The sequence below is a fragment of the Zophobas morio genome, unplaced genomic scaffold, assembly GCF_036711695.1.
Source record: "Zophobas morio isolate AGI-343-1 ecotype UQ-CSIRO unplaced genomic scaffold, CSIRO_AGI_Zmor_V1 ptg000010l, whole genome shotgun sequence".
Lineage (NCBI taxonomy): Eukaryota > Metazoa > Arthropoda > Insecta > Coleoptera > Tenebrionidae > Zophobas > Zophobas morio.
Window position 1 is genome coordinate 6,986,985 of NW_026972115.1, and position 19,976 is coordinate 7,006,960.

At 33.8% G+C, this 19,976-nt stretch overlaps 3 protein-coding genes across 12 annotated transcripts in view; all 3 read right to left on the minus strand.

The window, feature by feature from the left end:
• Positions 1-18,975, minus strand: part of LOC135126326 (receptor-type tyrosine-protein phosphatase T-like) — a 36,346-nt gene extending 17,371 nt beyond the window's left edge. For 4 of the 10 annotated variants that reach the window (XM_064052288.1, XM_064052293.1, XM_064052297.1 and 1 more), the window contains exons 1-5: positions 8,393-8,652; positions 8,059-8,214; positions 7,700-8,001; positions 7,440-7,647; positions 7,204-7,379 (exon numbers count right to left, since the gene is read on the minus strand). In XM_064052288.1, coding sequence (XP_063908358.1) covers positions 7,204-7,379; positions 7,440-7,647; positions 7,700-8,001; positions 8,059-8,214; positions 8,393-8,573 — 1,023 coding nt within the window. In that variant the 5' untranslated portion in view covers positions 8,574-8,652. Of the gene's footprint in view, positions 1-7,203; positions 7,380-7,439; positions 7,648-7,699; positions 8,002-8,058; positions 8,215-8,392; positions 8,655-18,603 lie in introns of those variants that run through there. The other 6 variants (XM_064052289.1, XM_064052298.1, XM_064052290.1 and 3 more) reach the window with 4 other exon arrangements.
• LOC135126420 (receptor-type tyrosine-protein phosphatase delta-like) lies at positions 346-6,394 on the minus strand. Its single transcript, XM_064052468.1, has 23 exons — positions 6,272-6,394; positions 6,060-6,212; positions 5,615-5,807; positions 5,496-5,560; positions 5,264-5,435; positions 5,078-5,196; positions 4,515-5,025; positions 4,223-4,461; positions 4,096-4,165; positions 3,836-4,044; positions 2,766-3,778; positions 2,661-2,713; positions 2,523-2,605; positions 2,370-2,474; positions 2,240-2,320; positions 2,057-2,191; positions 1,868-2,005; positions 1,685-1,815; positions 1,283-1,635; positions 905-1,236; positions 714-865; positions 529-664; positions 346-454 (listed from the first exon to the last, which is right to left on the minus strand). Exons 1-23 carry the CDS (start codon positions 6,392-6,394, stop codon positions 383-385), a joined length of 4,638 nt encoding a protein of 1,545 aa, XP_063908538.1. The 3' UTR covers positions 346-382.
• LOC135126330 (uncharacterized) lies at positions 10,125-15,134 on the minus strand. The gene is made up of 9 exons (XM_064052303.1): positions 14,889-15,134; positions 14,480-14,834; positions 13,703-14,424; positions 11,211-11,388; positions 10,919-11,158; positions 10,711-10,863; positions 10,510-10,646; positions 10,367-10,459; positions 10,125-10,281 (listed from the first exon to the last, which is right to left on the minus strand). Exons 4-9 carry the CDS (start codon positions 11,320-11,322, stop codon positions 10,210-10,212), a joined length of 807 nt encoding a protein of 268 aa, XP_063908373.1. The 5' UTR covers positions 11,323-11,388; positions 13,703-14,424; positions 14,480-14,834; positions 14,889-15,134; the 3' UTR covers positions 10,125-10,209.
• Positions 18,976-19,976: the final 1,001 nt, after the last annotated feature.

Sequence of the window (19,976 nt, forward strand, 5' to 3'; positions counted from 1 at the left end):
TTTGTCATTCAATTAAATTTATAATGAAGAGTTTTTTTACCTAATTTTACAAAATCTTGTGTGCTTCGTCTCGATCAAAAATCTCATGTCAAGAATGTGTTCCTATCTTATTGCACAAATAGTTATTCCCCGTGAATATGTACTTATAATTTTAAATTGATGTTGTCACGGTTATTATTATTATCGTACGCATCGTGATAAAAAAGTAAGGAAGTTTTTGCAAGATTTGGGCTTGCCGCCGGTAGTTGTTGCAGATAGTGCAACCACATTTCATAAGAGGGAAAAAAATCGTTCCAAATGAAAAATTATAAACATTTATGTAATGATTTTTATTTTGATTGAGTATAAAATAATATAGATATGAACACACTTATAAATTATTTCATCTTACTTCATACAAACTAAATTCTTTCAGATAGTTGTGGGCTGCTTCTAGTAGAAACATGTAGTGCTCCTGCAACGATAAATATTTGAATCAGTTTTTTAGTTAAAGAAGTGAATACAATAACGCTATTAATCCATACATACCTTGTCCACAACAAAGTTCTCAGAGTGGCGCCGAAGCATCCTAACACTGCTACAAACATCGCATATGCCCTCATTTTTGATTTTCTGAATGATATACGTAGTTGCAATATATAGACCAGACGCAGTTACGTTTCCACTAAAACCAGAACAATTAAAACGCAAAACCCAAACCGCTTCCCTTTTACCAATCCGTAATAAGCACCAATTCTTCATTTTTAAAAATCTCGTTAGACTCGCTAACGAAATTTGTAAAATCCTCAGACTTTGGTAACGACATAATCGGCGCCAGCCAGTTCTTGAAAGAAATAACTTCCAGAGTTTGACTTGTCTGCAAAAACTTGACTTAATTTTGAAACTCGTTACCTTTCACACTTACGGTTGCAGTAGTGAGTTTCACAGTTATCCAATCGTAAGTTTCAAAGTTTTTCGTCAGTTGATGTTCCAATACGACGCCTGAGTTTATTTTCATCACGGGATAGTTTTTACTAGGCCACGAAAAAATGTTTTCGTTGAGGGTCACCAGCACTGTGACCCTTTCGTCTTGTACTAGATGCAAAAGGTCGCTCAACGGATTCGCTTTAGGTTCTTGCACCACTAGAAACTTTTTCGGGGCTTTAAAACCGTAAACTTTGACCACGTTGAATCGTTTCAAGCAAGAATCATCATCCCCAGAACTGCAAGGTACGAGCGGAATGTTGTCTGCACTTTCTGAAAGAAGTTGTTAAAATTTGAAATTGTGTTAGTGTTGACGTACTTGGAAAGATGGCTTGACTGTACATGTAGTGTTCGTCGTCATCCTCGTATTTTAATCGATCCAACCAGTCAGTATCCTGCAGATATTGAAGGTGCTTCTGGATTTCGGTCTTGTCGAAGAGCTCTTGTTTGGCAACGTCGAAGTCGTTGCAGTTTATGCCCGTGTCAACGTGGCGAAGACAATCCGCGATGACGGTATGCGCTGACACGTAGTGGTCGAAATCCACCATCATCTCCGGCGTGTAGTGTGTAAGGTTTTTGAGATTTGCCACGACATCGATTGCTCCGTCTTTCATGGCTGTTCTCAAAGATATGTCACAAAGCAGAACGAATCCGGCTCCTCTCATTCCTGAACTGTAAGCCAAAATTTTGTCAAAGGAACTTCGTTGGATTTAGAACAAACCTGCTGTGGACAAGAATCGGTGATTTGGAAGAATGCGGAATTTTTGTCACATTTTGGAAAAACTTGACGTAATTGAAGGAGGATAAGTAACACTTGTCGTCTGAGTCTATCAGGAAATGTAATTGGTCGATCTAAAACGTGACTCGTGAGGGAAAGTACTCTAATACTCTGAAGAGTAGTAACCTTTCGAGATTTGTTTCTAAGTTTAATCGTGAATTTTCTGTACTTGAATAGGTGGTGTTCTTCGGACGTAGTACATTGTACGGTGATGTCACCATAGAGGTTTTTATTTTGGGTGGGCCAGTAGGGTTTAACGCCAAGCTATGAATTAAATTGAGTGTGCTTGTGGTGTTGTTATTTAAAAAAACTCACTCTGTGGCTCGTGTGGATGTCTTCAAACAGTATAATGTGACTAATATTTTCATCCCATATAGTTTTCCAAAATTCGTCGTATTCGTCGGAAGTCGGTACTTTGGTCACAGCGTAAGTTTTTTGAATTTTAAGACCCTAGAAAACGTTGGGTAAGTTGGAGAAAACAGAACAAAAATTTATTACGCTAATATAATTCATGTTCACGTATTCGAGGTTCAGTGTATCTCGTACACATTCGTAGGTGGAACTGGTTGCCAGAATTGCCTGCAAAAAATTGTTTGGTGCAAAATTATAAAAAAATATCTAAATATACCTCGTGTTGGTGTTTTAGTTCTTCATTGTCTAGCGACGTTTTAGTATAACTTTGAAAATCTTTCCGTTCGATGATTTTTGAATAAGAGCTTAGATTGCCACTAGTCTAAAATTATTAACTGTAAGAAATGGTTGTTGGTTTCATACAACTTACATTACGACGGCTGCTACTTTTTCGTTTAATTTGTTTTGTGGTTTCTAAAGGAATGTCCATTGCATGACGATCTACTCTGTTTCCTGAGTAACAAAAAATAAATCTTTGATTGTTGAAAGTTTGTTTCATTTCTCTTACCTGATCTCTGATTTTCATATAAAGCTCCAGCATTTTTCTTTGTGTGCCATTTACTAAGAATAAATATTTTGTAAATATACAAATTACCGAAATCTAAATACTTACAAAGCAAAAAATAGCACAACCGGTATTAGTACCAATAACACACAGAACCAATAGAAGCTATAATTAGCAACGACTGGCTCCAACGGCACCATTAGTTTATACGAATAAATGGTCGCCCTACTTTCATTTTTGAAACAATTTTGCAAAATGATCGTAATATTGTAAGTAGTTCCTGTTTGCAGAGAAGAATTATCGTTGCCGATACAATTGGGATGCATCTGAGGGCTTCCGATATATATTTCAAAGGTTCCTGATATTTGTGAAACGTCACACTCGATAACGACTTTCATGTTTTTCAGATCATACTCTTGCAGACTTGGGTATATTTCGAGGTTACTTTGTTTGTCTGATTTTAGAACAAAGAGTCGGTAGGTGTCGGTAGATCCCCGCACTTTGTTCGGTAAAACCGAAATTTTAAATGAATCGTTTGAACTAACGAATTCGGGTTCTTCTAATTCTGATAACGTTGGTACGTCAGGTGGACTCGTTGTCGTTCCTTCTGTCGTAGGTTCCCCGAGTGTTGTTTGGTAAAATCGATATATTCTAGCTCTACTTTCATTTCTGAAAACGTTTAGCAAAACAATTGTAATGCTGTAATTAGTTTCTGGCTGCAGGGCAAAATTGTCCTGGTTAGTGCAACGTGGATTCTGCGGAAGGCTTCCAATATTTATTTCTAACTTTTCTGATATTTGCGAAACGTTGCACTCAACAACGACTTTCAAGTTTTTCAGGTCATACTCTTGTAGGTTTGGATATTGTTCGAGATTGGGTTGTTTGTCTGATTTTAGAACAAACAGTCGATAGATGTCGGTAAATCCTCGCACATTGTTTGGTAAAACCGAAATTTTAAATGAATCGTTTGAACTAACGAATTCGGGTTCTTTTGATTCTGATAAGGTTGGTACGTCAGGTGGACTTGTTGTCGTCCCTTTTGTCGTATCTCCGTATTCGCCGTTGAAGGCAAAGACAGCTACTTTGTAGGAAGTTGTTGGGGACAGTGCTGAACCGTTAACCTTATGTGAAAATATAAATTGGGTAAAAGTCGTATTCGATGGTGTAGTTGTACCTACCACGTGCTGGTATGTTAAATTGTATGTTTCTCTCGACACGTCTAACTTTTGCTCATCAATTATTGCGTCTCGACGTCCAGCCGAATTAAGAATTTGAATTCCAAAGTAAGATACGTCACCGTTTGTTTCATTTGGGTGCTTCCATTCTACTTGTAAGTGGTTTTGTGAGGTCCAGTTGAGCACTAAGTCGTACGGAGACTTAGATTTCTCTACGAAGTGACCATTAACTAAACATAATTTTGACAAAATGTTTATCTTACCAATTCTTACAAAGGTTTGTACTTCCTTCGATGGTCCATAACCGTCCGGATCTTCGTTTCTTGCATAAATCTGTAAATATTACAATAAAATATCGCGTAGAGATTTTGGTACGTAGTTGTTTCTTACTTTAAATGTAAGATATGCATCAACTGGCAAGTCGGATAATGTAGCACAATGAAGCTCAGACCACAGCGTGCACGGTGTAATTGGCATAACTGTTTCCTGGTTGATCTTTTTACGATAACTAGAGTAATTAATTGTGTAATCTTTTAAAATACCAGTAGGTGGATAGGGTGGTTTCCACCTCAGCGAAACAGACGATGCATTTTTCGTGTAAACAAGTAAATCGGTGACGACTCTCGGTACTGTTACAAATTAGTCGGTTTTATAACAGTGTATTATAAAATATTCAAGTTACCTGAAGTCATTGTTTTGAATTTTCTCTTTTCTGGTGCAGTGCAACTTTCGGTTTCGCGACAGAACTTAAGCTCTAGATCATATTCTGAGAAAGGTTCGAGTTGCATAACTCCTAGGATGACTTCATTCGGGAATATTTTTTGATCGGTTCTGGGCTCTCTATTTTTTCCTTGACACCATTCGCTGGTGCATGTAGTCTTCATTTCCACTATAAGTGGACCTCGAAAGTCCTCACATTTTATTTTAGACAGTACGATGTTTGCACTGACATGTGTAGTGTTTATGCCGACGACAGTGGGTGTCTCTTTTGGTTGAATCGTCTCAGAATTGGGTGTTATTGTTGATTGAGAAACAGGCGGCCCATTGAATTTTGTGTTAACCGCAAATACGGAAAAGTTGTATAATGAATAAGGAATCAGTTCGGTGATTGTTATGGAAGTGTCTGTTGTTTCTCGCCGAGATTTCGTCGGCGGCTCAATAGAAGGAAAATTACAACCCACATAAGATATATGCTGAAAATTTTCTTTTTGAACGACTTATCTGATTATTTATTAAACTATTTACTCGGTATTCTACAACGTAGCGTTTAAAAACACCATTGATAGACGATGGTTCGGTCCACTTTAGATCCGCAGTCGTAGCCGATGCAGCTGTAGCCGCAAAAGACGAAACCGAAGTGGGTACTAAAATTAATTTTTAAAGCTCTACCACTGAAAATAATCACATAACAAACTAATACGATTTCATTACCTCCTTCGTCGGTTGTAAATTTTTTTTCAAGTGTTTTTTGTATGCCACAAACTTTGACCGTGTAACTTTTGTATGGCTCCAAATTAGTAAAAAAAGTACCGCTGCTGTTTGAAAAACCAGTACCTTGTTCAAACAACCTTATGGTGTACGATTTACAAGTAACTGCATTGCCCTTACGAATAAATTAATTGTTTTAACTCGGTAACTATTCCCACAAACCAGAAATACTTACCGGCGTTAAATATATTCTTGCAGTGCTGTTAGATGCCTCAATATTAATATCGCCCTCGGAAATGTCTGCAAAATTGTTTGCATAATGCGCAAAACTGCGGTTATAACAAAAGTACTTACCTTTACACCTTGTTGTAAAGTTACTAGTTTTTAAATGATTACCTGTTTGCCAATTTCCACTTGTTATGATAACACTTCGAACAAGATACTGCGTTTCTGATTCCAAGTTAGTAATTTTAAATGTTTGTGGCTTGTTGAATTGGGGATAGTGAACATTCATGTGTCTCCAGTTAGTATCCGAAGCTTGGGCAGTCTAAAAATTTGATCTTTCAGATGAATGTTTTAAAAAATAAAAATACAACTTTGTATTGGATTATGTAATGTTGTGGTGTCACATAAGGTCCATAAGATTCAAGATCGAAGTTTGAAACTCTTACGGTAGCTTCTGTATACGATATTTCAATTATTTCTGGAGGCCTCGCAAATATTGTTGCTGGCGCTGTATTGTATCGAGAGAGAAAAATGGTTATTTATTTTTGTTGTTACGTATGGCATTTTAACGTACGTATATCACATTTTGGACCAGAATAGCTCTCTTCACAATGTGATGAAGGACATTTTCCGTGAACATGGTCACAGGAGTAGCCCACTCTATAAGAGTAATAGCATTTTCCGCACTGTTTTTGACATCCATGGCCGTAAGTCTTGTCACCACATTCTTAAATGATTAAATGATATTTATCTTGAGAAAATAGTATTATAGTAATAATTAGGTACCGTAATAACAATATTGGCCATAGTATCCAGCAGAGCAGACACACTTTTGCCCTTTGCAAATTGCAATATCTTTACATTCGTTAAAGATCCAGTTACATGGTACACAGAAATCTCCAATCGCATCTTCTGGACAGTTACTCTTTACATTTACTTGAGGATATCGTTCAAGGTAAGCGATTTGTTCAGATTCAGATATCAATTGACACGCTGCCTCTTCCGTTAAAACCATAACTCGAACTTCTAAAAATCGATTAATTATAATTTTTATGTTTCTCGTTGTTTGAATTTTACCTTTTTTTTTGGCATAATCTGACTTTGTCGATCGCCCAGAAAGGTTTTGGGTCTGAACTATTAGTACTTACTAACAATTTCATTCCGTTTGAAGAGTAGGCGTTTTCAGTCGTAAATTTAATTTGGTTCCAACCTGCATGCTAAATGTTTTTGTGAGCAATCAGTTCTGCATTTTAGCATCATATTATTAATAAAGAGATATAATACTGTATTTTTTAAGTCGATATTTTAACGATAAATTTCATACAAGTTAACTAAACTTGTTATTTCTAATATCTGCACTTTGGTCGAAAAATGTTAACAGGAAATTTCGCACCACTTCGGAAGTAAAAGTGTTAACATCTTTTTAATTTGTAGGAGTTGTATAATTGTCACTATAATAATGTACGATTAAAAATATCAAATAATTAGTTTTGTAAGTATTTATATCTGATAAAATGAACTATGCAAACGACAGAATAAAATAAAGTACCGCAGTAATGAAATTAAAGATGTGAAAAATTTGACTTATTTTATTTATGTAAAAAGCATGTCTTTACAACAAAAACAGGGAAAGCAATGAAACAAAATTAAATACCACTTACACATTACAGTCTGATTACATGAGAAGTTACTACCCCTCGTTCACATTAAATACGTACCTTAATTTCAAATTCTTCGCTTGTGATAATGCGTTTTCCAGAAACTAAAGATAATATTAATTTACAAGAAGCACACATCGTAACGTACATCGAAATGCATACAAATCCATTTGTACCATATATCAGAGGGCCTAAATTAACATCGCTACTTACAACATCTGTATAAAGAAAATCAACTAAAAATGTATAAGTATTAGTTTGTATTGTAAAAATAAACTTATTATTCCTTAGCTTACCGTTATGAATTTTCCACAGACCATTGTTTGTTTTGCTGTGAACTATGACGTTTTTAACATCTATCGGATTTTCGTCATCTCGCCATTCCATTATTTGGTTTTCTTTATGATCGCTAATCTGACTAATAAATCTTAATAGATTTTTTCGTTTCGACAAAACAAAATGTGACCACTTTTTGCTGGAAAGGTAAGTAGGGACAATGGTATGCTAAATATTAACCGTGTTAGTGTAAAATAAAAAGAAAATTTGAAATGCGTACGTTTATGTATACTTTTGCTTCATTGCAAGGCGCCTTAGGCCACATTCCATGTTTAGGATTAATGTAGTCCACTTCACATTTTCGTATCGCACTGCCCGCTCCAGTAAAAGCTTGCAGCATGAACCAATAACAACGAGCTTTCGGTGGATCTTCACCATCGCAAAGAAATATGTGACCTTCTTTTTCCATTCTCATGGAAAGAGGAATGTAGAAGCTGTCTTTCAGAACCACGTTTGTAACGAGTTGGTATTTTAGTTTATAATGATTTGGTTCGACGTATTCCGTTTTAATTACTTCCATTGCTGCATTGGGAAAAAATTAAACACATGTTTTTGTTGGAGTACGTTATTTTGGAATACCTTCCCATCTTTCATCTAAAATTGGGTAATTAATTTCAGACTGCATCGAATGTCGCAGTTCCCAAGGGTGTTTTGTGAAATAATTTTTGGTCTTATAATCATCCGTTATATCACAGTTCATTTCACCTGGTGATTGTTCTGGTATGTATCTTGTAACTAGGATAGAAAAAAAGTGTTTAAAATATGTATTTTGAAGAACAAGTATAAAGTGACTGATATTTAACAAATCCCAAAATCAATTTTAATAACATATTTTTAATGTCGTATATTTTACTTTTTTGCTAGAAGTATCCCCTTGCACCCCCAAAATGAATGTCTGTTTGTTTTGCGTTACCATAGTCAAATTTCTCCTGAATATCTTCTTGAATCCAACTTAATGCGGAAGAACTGTTCGTCACACAAATATAGTTATCGTTTTCGTATTGTTTCGCCAAAAAGTAACTGCTCTGACATATCGATAAAGTCATATAAAACACCACTAGCCCACAAAAAATCACTTTAAAATAGCACAACATTTTTATGATTTTCAAATTACAATTTACAATCGACTCAAACTTTTCCTCATCACAGTTAAACTTTACGATCACTTTTCACGTCTATTGTTGAACAAATACTGAACATACAATTGATGCTACTATCCCAAACGAGCTTTTGCGGTTCTGAGGAACTGACGACAGCAGTTGTTATTCAAACACAACCAAATAATGTATAATAATGTTGTAAATTAAAATACTTACCCACTTCGTGTATTAATTTTTCTGTAGATACGACAACAAAAAACTTGACATTTTAATATGCATTTTACAATAATCGCGTATATAAATAAAATATTGTCGAAAATACCGTAATGTAGTTAACAGCTTCACAGCATCCAATGGAAATGAAATTTGTAAATAGTAATAATGATAACATATATTTATCCATACAACTACTTCTATTTCGGAGAAATTTTCGGAATAATTATCGAGAAATTAAAAATCGGCTTTATTCTTTAGCATCCGGCTGAACTTATTTAGGAAATGTGTTAATGTATTTATTGTACTGTAGAGTTTTCCGGTAAATACAAGGAACTTCCTCTAGATTTTAGCATTATCTGTGTTTACTTTTATTTTCGTGGGTTTCCTTTTGGCACAGATAAATGAACGATTATTTAAACACGTACTTTTCAGCTAAACTGAAAAAATTGGTCGAAAGTTGTGTCGACAGAACTTCCCTCGCTCCTGAAGTGCAATGAAGCATATGCAGCATTTTCGAGTTGAGCTTTTTCTTTAGGCAATTTTGTGTTGACGTCGTCAACATTTTTGCACCGACACATATATCAACTTGGATTGAGGCAGTGTAATACTAAAAATAACAGTGTTGTATTCCCAAAATTTTCCGGGAAAACGGACTCCTCCTATTTTGGACATTTTAGACAGGGTTTATTTGGCAAAATTTTAAGCTGACGTTAACAATTTTTGCGTGAATTTATTTTATTGATTTAATCAGGAACTACAAAACCGGATGCTTTGAAATCTTGGAGATGTTTTAGAGTTATCATAAGCATGGTAAATTTTTATCAAAATGTTATGCTCATCCCCTCTAAAAAATGGATGACGCCCAATTTTGCTGAATCTGTTCATCAACTTCAAAAAATTGATTACGTTATCTCAAAATTTTCTCCCATAAATTCTTTTGTAGTTTATCCATGTGAATTACAACGCGTTCATATTTTTCCATGTAATAAACAAAACTAAAGTATGGTTCATTAAAGAATGTGTCTTCCGAAAACTTTACAACAATATCGTGTACTACATTAATTGCTTATCGGTGGAGTGACCCTCGTCATCGCGCCCAGACATGAACAATTCGTCCAAATATATAAAGAAACGTGTGTTACATCACTGAATGTTGAAGAAAAATATGGTCTAGGGTTACTTAGTTATATATAAAATTTAGGGCTGCTAAAGCGCTAGTCTTGGTTTTCGGAAAGTTGGGAATATGAACAAGAATTGTCACTGAAAAATTGTTTGTTATTATGGATTGTGTCACGACTGACTATTCTTAGATTATAGAAAAACGCAGTATTTATAGGATTTTTGTATTATTTAATATTTTTAGAGTATCATAGAATTATATTTTTTTGACATATATAATTATAATGTTGTTATTTTATCTCACTTCATATAAACTAAACTCCTTCAGATAGTTGTGGGCTGCTTCTAGCAGAAACATGTATTGACTCTGCAACCAAAAAAAATAATTAAATTTCAACTTTTGTCTAGTTTTCAAAAAAATTAATTTAATTATTCTATTAAAGTGTACGTACATTGTCAACAACAAAGTTCTCAGAGTGGCGCCGAAGGATTCTAACATACTGATCATTCATTTGTCTCCAATTAGCATCCGAAGGTTCGGCTGTCTAAAAAGTTTAGTCCTTCAGATAAATGCTGCTAAAAATAAAATTACAACTTTGTATTGGATTGTGTAAAGTTGTGGTGTCACGTGAGGTCCATAATTTTCAACTTCAAAATTTGAAACTTCGACAGTGGCTTCTGTGTACGAGATTTCAATTATTTCGGGAGGCTTCGCGAATATTGCTGGTGGTGCTGTTATGTTGAGAGAGAAAAAGGGTTATTTATATTTATTGCTGTGCATTGCATTTTAACATACGTATATCACATTTTGGACCAGAATAGCTCTCTTCACAATGTGATGAAGGACATTTTCCGTTAACATGGTCACAGGAATAGCCCACTCTATAAGAGTAATAGCATTTTCCGCACTGTTTTTGACATCCATGCCCGTAAGTCTTGTCACCACATTCTTAAATGATTAAATTATATTAATATTCAGAAAATATTATTATAATAATTATTACTGTAATAACATTTTTCGCCGTGATAGCCAGCAGAACAGACGCACTTGTGCCCTTTGCAAACTGTAATTTGTTTACATTCGTCAAAGATCCAGCTACACGGCATACAAAAATCTCCAATCGCGTCTTCCGGACAGTTGCTGTTAAGATTAGCTTCTGACTCATTTTTAAAATTAACAATTTGTTCAGAGTCAGATATCAATTGACACGGTACCTTTTCTGCTAAATCCAAAAATCTAAATTCTAAAAGTCAGTTAATTAATATTACACATATTTCTGCACGTTTGGTTTTTACCTTTTTTTCGACATAATCTGACTTTGTCGATCGCCCAGTAAGGTTTTGGATGTGAACTTTTGGTAGTTACTAATAATTTCATTCCGTGTGGAGAATAGGCATTCTCAGTCATAAATTTAATTTGGTTCCAACCTGCACGCTAAATTTTTTGTAGGCATTACTTCTGCATTTTAACATCATGTTGTAAGGATCCAATTCGAATTTTTAAATTTCAAACGAATTCCGCGCGCACAAGAAACAGTTGGTGAGAAGAAGAAAAGAAGGTTGGCAACCAACCCCAAAAAAACAGACATGCGCAAATGTTAGGGTGTTTTTGTCTCGTGTAAGATCACCCACTTCGCTTTGACCGCTTGGAACAAACGGTCGACTTCTTTTCGAGCGCTTCGAGCAACAGGTTGTATTTTTAATTGTGAATTATTCTGTGCCTTTTGCTGTTGTGTTTTGTTTTTCCAGTGTTGATCTGTCCCATTGGAAAACCTAGCAGCCCGTTGAGCCATTGGGTGTTCCTGATTTCTCATCGTTCTTACGACGAGGTTTTTGTGTTCCTGTTGGCGGTAAGCCGTGTCGAAATCTTCGCATCTTTGGAGAGGTATGTTTTGAACACCTGTTTGGCGGCGAATTTCAAGTCCCGACGATACTTCTGACCTCGTGACGTAGCGACGCGTGCGCTTGTTTTTCCACTAATCTCGTTTTTTTATCTTTCATTTAAAATCCATCGCAGTAGGGCTTTACAGGAAGTGATTTCTAGTTCGGGCCATGCTTTATTTAGCTATATTTGTGAAATCTGTATTTTGGATGGCGGCAAACGAATTGTTATTTTCACCGTTCTTTGTTCAGGCAGCGGCCATTTTGAAGCGTCCATTTGTTTCCTTTAATCGAGCACATGTTTTAACTGAATCTATTGAACAAATTAACAAACATTGTGGGTCATGGGGGGGACGTGCCTTCTATTCCTTTTATTTAGCCCATCGTTTATACAACGCCACAGGATTCATCGTATTTTTGCATCGCATATTTTCGACGCCTATTATTTGGAATGACGAATTCGTCCAACGCCATTTTGCAACTGCAGATTGTCTGCCATGTTTGTTTATGTGTTTTGTTTGGGGAAATGTATGTGTAATAATGGCCCACAATGCAGCTAAATAATTTCACGTTTGAATTTTAAACAATAACTTGACTGGACACGAATTAATATTAATCACATGTAAATCTGTTAACTTTACAATCTTTCACCTCATGCAATTTGTCTTTATCTCACATTTTAACCTCAGTAATTTTCCTTGTTGTATAATTTGAATTGAACGTAAATTTCCACGCTCTGCAGTTTTGACCTAACATGATATTTTATTTGCACAAGCTTATTTCACACCAGATCTTTGTTTTATAAATCTTTGCTAAGTTTTGATCATGTAAATATTTTGTTGATGAATATTTCTATCATGTAAATTATCTGATGTCCAAATTTAATCTCAATTAAGAATCATTTGTTGTTGAATTTTCGTAAGAGTGTGTGGCGAATTTAAATGTTGTGTATTGCTCTTTGTTGAAACTTTAACGCTTGTTCGGTTGTCATTTAATGTTAGAGTCATAGAGTTTGAACATTTAAATGAAATTGAAGGTAAATAACACATAACTCGTAGTGTACGTGGGGCGCGCGACTTCTTCTCAAACTGACGGGATTAATCGCGTCACCTGCACAAGTCCGCGGGTGTTGTATAGCTTCAGGGGGCGGTCGCGGGTTTTTAACGCTGCCGGTTTCGTGATAGCCGGGACCCCACTACGGATCTGCGATCGTAACCGCCTCGTTTCGCAGGGCACGTTCGTAATGGAGATGTGCGTGTGAGCAGGCTTTGGTGTAGATAGAATCACCGTCGTGGGAGAGAACAGTGACGATCAGGAGTCCCAACCTCTACTTGCGCTACAACGCCCCCTCTGGGTATTTTGCTGTGCTCATAAATGAAATTGATATATTTTGTTCTATGTTTTGTTCGATCGCCACACTCTCATAATGATTCGGGTTCTGCCATCCAATTTACATATGTGTAGGGTTTTGTGTTTGTTCGGTTTTCATATGTGTATGTCTGTCAATTCGCGAGTGTTTTTCTTCCACATATCTTAGGGTGTTTGACATGTAATATGTCGGTGAATAAAACCCCAGGGGGTTTTGGGGAATGAAGACCGATGACACCTTGGCCCTGCGGACTCGCCAGAAGGGCAAATCGAGCGTCTGTCGTTCTTCGTTTCTTTTTCCTCCTTAGGAAGGCTCCTAATTTTGTCTATTATTTCTTGCGCTCTCGACAGTGTATGCACTTGTATGAAAGAACTTCTTCCCGCCATTTTTCAAAAACAAAAAAAAAAAAACACACAACGTAGGTTCTCATTTGTTAGACGATCACAGCCAAGGCCAAACTTTGAATTTTTGAATTTTTCGCGGGCCTTTCAAACTGTTTCAAGGTCAAATTTTAAGGCGGGAAGTTTGGGTTATCACAATGTTAATAATAAACAGCTATAAAACTGCGACAACACTGAGTTTACAAATCGACATTTTAACGATAAAATTTATATGTACAAGTTGCTGATTTCTGCAGTTTTGGTCAAAATTTATAAATTTTGTAAACTTGACGTGAAACTTCGTCCTACTTTAGAATAAAAGTGTCATATATTTATATATGATACCTTATATATACTAATGTGAAATACAGATACATTTATACTACTAACATGGCCCCTTGAGAACACAGCTACTTTTTAAGGAAAACACCCCGATTTTTAAGGGTTAACAGAAAAGCAGAAAAATCGTGAAAAGACTCCCGTTTTTTAAGGTACTTTTTAAAATTAACATTTTTTTAAATGGCCCCCTCAGAACACAACACATTTTTAATGATTTCAGCCTGGTTTTCAAGATAACTTTTAAAAAGTTAAAATTATTAAAGAATTTGCCCGGTTTTTCGAAGTCACCCTTGTTTAAAAAGTCAAAATTCGGACAAACTCCTCATGAGCGAAGCGAATTTCCCTTTCAAAAACACTCAAAATTAGATTTTACCTTGTTTTCAAGTATATTTTAAAATTAATATTTTTCAGACTTTCCCTTGTTTTTAAAAAAGTTAAAAGTTGAAGGTACCTATTTTTTATTCAACAAATTTTTTTTTGAAATCTAATATTTATTTATTACGACAACGTTGATCTTCCTGAATCTGGAGTTCCATTATTGCTATAAATGAATGAACAAAACATAAGATTATAGCTATGTATATGTACTTTCTCACCTGTGCCCTAAGAAGGCAACAAGGGCAGTAATAAACGCCTCTTGTTGGATTGGCTCTCTGAATACTAACTGTATGTCTGCTTGCCGTCGCAGAAATAGGGTGACTTCCATCGGTTCTGTGTCATCAAATGCTTCAATATCTCTGTCGTCAACAAACGAAAAACCTTCGTCGTTGGAATTACGAAAAAAAATTGCACTTGGTTCTACTGTCACCGTGACATTTTCTAGTTGAGGTGACTCTCCTTTCTGATATTTTACGATGAAACTGGCCATTTTTGTTTTCATTAACCTTATTTTGCGTCGTTCACGGGCAAACTGGCGAAAATTGCTTATCGTGTTTTTCATATTCATTTTATCTAAAATAAAAACTACCTCTTTACTGGTTTTTATAATTATTTTATGATACGTACCTACTAATAATAACCTATTCTCTTCTCTCAAACAGTAAACGTCAAAAAGACCATGCGACAAGACTACAACCGCGCGCAGTTGTATGTATAAATAGTTGCATACGTTGCATACCGTAAAATCAAATCGAGCAGGTTTTATGTTGATTAATAACATTCCTATTAAATCGGTTTGTTTTTAAAAAAGTACAATAATATGCCATTTCTTTATCGAAGAGAACAAAAACAACAATTTTAAACAAATTTTAAAAATTTATGCACATGTTCTTTCTCTTCTTCTGGAGAGAGCTTTGTGATTAAAATAACAGCAATTTTTCGCAATAATTCAACTTCTTCATCTATATATAACCGAAGTATTTTTAATCATGTTTTTCAATAAGAGAGACATTAAGTTGCATCACTCTGTATTCTACTTTAATTTCTTTTTTGTCTAATTAATATCCAAACGGTATTGTATCAAAATTTTCCAGAATAACTCTCGTGTCATAAACAAAACCAAATTCTTTTGTTTCTATTTTATTTAAAAGTTCTTTAGTTTTAGTATCTCTGGTAATTCGATTATATTGTGTACTGATTTTACTGTCTTTGTGTTCTAAAATATTATTCATGCTATCGGACTTAATCTTTTCGAACGTTTCATAGTTTAATGTAAATCCTTTAATTCTGCAAACAACTTTACCTATATTAGGCTTATAACAATAACTTTTTGGACCTGTTGATACCCAGTCAACAATCCATACGTCCTTACCTAATTCATCGGTCCAATCTCCCAATAAACATCCTGTTTTAACAGTGTTTTTGCCATTATCTATGTATACAATGCTATCTGTATCATAATATACTACACTTTCTCCTAATATGTCCAACATTTCGTACAATCTTAGTCTAGCATTTGCAGTTGTAAAAGCAGCTATGAATATATTGGTATTGAAATAATTTTCTACATAGCAACCTTTATACTTGTAATCAATTTGTAACATATTTTCGTTTAATTCATTGATATGTATATTATCAAGTCTGTCGTCTAATAAAATCTCATAAAATCTCTTAATATCTGTAACATACTCTGTAGCGCCCATATTTTGTCTTTGACCAAATTTACCCCATAAGGAATTTAAACAGATTTTTGCAACAGCTCTCTTTCCAGGATTATTTTCTATTTTACCCAATTCAATACCTAGATTTTCTTTTACGGCTTTTCTATATTCTTCTTCTGATTCAAAATCATTTCTCCATTCACTTGTCTCTAACTTTATTTTCATAAATGCTTTTACATATCCTTTAAACAAACAACTCGATTTTTGTTCAAAATGCCAAACTTCATCAATAGTCATTATTTTGTATCCTTTTTCAATTGCTTTCTTTACTTCGTTTGTACACCAGGTTCCTCTGATAATTCTTTGAGATTCCGTATGAGTACATTTATCTTTTTGATTATTTAATTTTGCACACGACTGTCATAATGGAAATGTTAGTTTTTCATCGCCAGATTTATTTTTATTTTTAACAGGTAAAACAGCGTAATACAAACCTCTTGGTGGTAAAATTGCACATTTTATTAAACCATACCATTTTGAATTATATGTAGGAGGTTTGAATATTTTAGTAGGATGTCCAACTGGATAATCATCATAACATTGTACTGTTGGATATAAACTACAAATATCTATATATTTCATTTTCTTTCCATTAACTTTTAGTTTTGTAGCATTAGTTCTTCCTCCGAAGAACGCATTTCTAGGATTAAGTTCTTCAATTTCTTTATATTTGCTTTTAATTTGTTTCATTTCTTCTTTATATTCTTTAGATTGAATCCAATTGCATTCCCACATTTCTATTAAATTATAGCCAGCTTTTTTTATTTGCTCGCTTCTTTCTATTGTTTGTTCATAAAGATCTTCCATAGTTGTTTTATTCTTATTATTAATAAAATTTGAACTATAACATTTTGTACAACCATGCCAAAAACAACCGTGATATTGATAGACTGTATTAGATTTTTCATCAAAGCCATCAACTTTTGATCCACATATTCTCACTTCACCATCGTTTAATGCATGTTTTATATTTGGATTATGAAAACTATTCAACCAAGAAATTGATTGTTGAGAATATTGATCTTTTTTTAGATTATCAACAACTGCAATTGTATCTTCCTTAATATATTTTGATCTATATATAGCCATACAAACACCAGCAATTGTAATGTATCTAAAAGGATCTATGTTAGCTATTTCTAGAAATTGTTTTCTTAATTCAAGACATCCTCTTCTTAATATATCCACATCAGAATTACAATAATCATAAAGTTCATTTTTAAAATCAAATAAATAATTTTCTTTTCTTTTTTGTTTATGCCATTCTAAAAACTCTTCCCTATCTTTTATTTTCATAGAATTAACCCCATAGTATTTTGTATTTGGTATTTTTCCAATATAGTTCTGATTTTCTGTTGTATTGAAAAAATGTGGAAAATAACCTTTTTTAAGTTCGTTTAGACCGAATGTTTTAGGGAAGTTTTTTAAAGGTCCTTGAACAAAATTACTACTATCAATAATTCTCAAATTAATTGATTTTATTTCCATTAACATTATTTTAGATCCATTATATATGCAGAAAGGTTTAATACCGTTTTCAACGCAATATTTTAGAATAAAGTAAGAATCATAACCTTTGCCATAATGTGCAATAGCTGTGTATCCTTTATGATCTCTAGAAACTAACCATTTACAGAAATCTTTGTTAGTCTTAAAAGAATCAACATTACCGTAAAAATCGTGAGCTATAATTAAATTAGGTACGTGTTTGCCCGTTTCTTGCATCGCCTCATAATCAAAGAATAAATATTTTTGTGTGTAAGAGCATTTAGTTGTCTTAAATGAACATCCGCAATTAAGACATTGATAACCGTTTTCGTTCTTTGTCTTCGACTCCGGGATCTTTAAATCCCCTCGTGAACCTTTGGTGAACTCTGGGCTGGCCCTGCCAGTCTTTCTTGGTATTTTAACACAATTTTTACATTCTTTACATTGATAAATGTGATATTTTACTCTTTTGTTCGTTTTATCAGGAAAAGTTACTGAACAACCTTTTCTATCACAATTTTTACAACCTTTTACTTTGTATTCTTTACTACCGTCTTTTATTTTAGTTTGACAGATTCCACCTTTTTGCCGCTTCCATTGCATATAACATTTTTATTTAAAGATTATTTATATTTTTTGCCAGATGATTTTAAAGAAATTTCACATATTTATCAAAGACCTTCAGGTGATGTTTTAATAGTTGTTGAAAATTTATATTATTTAATTGATTTTCCAAGTTTTAATGTTAAAAGTGGATATAATGCTCGATCTATTGAAAATTTAGGAATACCAAAAAAATTATCCATCTTTCGTCTAAAATTGGGTAATTAATTTCAGATTGCATCGAATGCCGTAGTTCCCAAGGGTGCTTTTGGAAGTCGTTTTTGGTCTTATAATCATTCGTTACGTCACAATTCATTTCACCTGATGGTTGTTCTGGTATAAATGTTGTAACTAGGACATAAGAAGTTGTTTAATATATGTGTTTTGAACAACAAGTATGAAGTGGCCGATCTTAAAAAATTCCAAAATCAATTTTAATAAAATAATAATAACACATTTTCAATGTCGCATATTTTACTAGAAGTATCCCCTTGCACCTCTAAAATTAATATCTACTTGTTTCGCGTTACCATAGTCAAATTTTTCCTGAATATCTTCTTGAATCCAACTTAATGCGGAAGAACTGTTCGTCACACAAATATAGTTATCGTTTCCGTATTGTTTCGCCAAAAAGTAACCGCTCTGACATATCGATAAAGTCATATAAAACACCACTAGCCCACAAAAAATCACTTTAAAATAGCACACCATTTTTATGATTTTCAAATTACAATTTACAATTGACTTAAACTTTCCCTCATCACAGTTAAACTACTGTCTACTCTTGGACATATCCTGAACATACAGTTGGTGCTACCATCCTACACGAGCTTTCGCGATTCTGAGGAACTGACGACAGTAGTTGTTATTCAAACACAATTAAATAGTGTATAAAAATGTTATAAATTCAAATAATTTCTCAACTTCGTGTATTAATCTTTCTGTAGATACAGCAAAAAAAACTTGACATTTTAATATAAATTTACAGTAATCGCCTATATAAATAAATAAAATATTGCCGAAAATATTGTAATGTAGATAACATCGTGTGTCAATATTGGTTATTTGTAAATTTGTAGTAGGTATTTCATGGAAATTAAATTTGTCATAATAAAAATAACAGATATTTATTCAAACAAAAACTGCTTCTATCTTGGAGAAATTTTCTGAATAGTCAGTTATCATTATCAAGAAATTAAAAGTCTATTTTATTCTTTAGCATCCGGTTGATCTTATCTAGGAAACGTCCGTGTTATAGTAATTATTCTAACTGTAGAGTTTTGGAAAATAATGAACTTCCTCTAGATTTTAGCATTATTATTAATAATATTATTATTACTACGCCTCTTAATAGGCTGGGGGTCCATTTACAAAAAGGAAAAAACAGCTAGAAAAATTTGGATTAAAATGAACTGAAAGAGAAGCAAGATCATTGACAAAAAAAGGTGAATTTGTATATTATTATATATAGATATATCAAAATTGACACTGAAACATAGTTCAATGTTTTATTATTAATTTTGACTTGAGAATAGTTTCAAGAAGTCCAGTTGTTTTTCAATTTTTTAAGATCTGATGGAGTGCAATTAAAGATGTCGACCTTGTATTCAATATGTCTGTAACTTTCCAGCATCTGATACAAAGAGGAGGCTTTCATGGCTTTGGATCTTGGAAACCTTTGTTCAAATATTAAATAAATTCTTAGTTACTTTTTAGGCGTTCTCAGTCTTATCATCTCAAGCAAACCTTCACATTATCTGTGTTTACATTTATTTTCAAGAGTTTCATTTTGGCACGTTAAGTGAACAAATATTTAACCATATACTTTTAATCTAAATGAAAAAAAAACTCACAATACATTATTAAATAATTCACTATTATGTGTAGAAAAGACAGACACAAA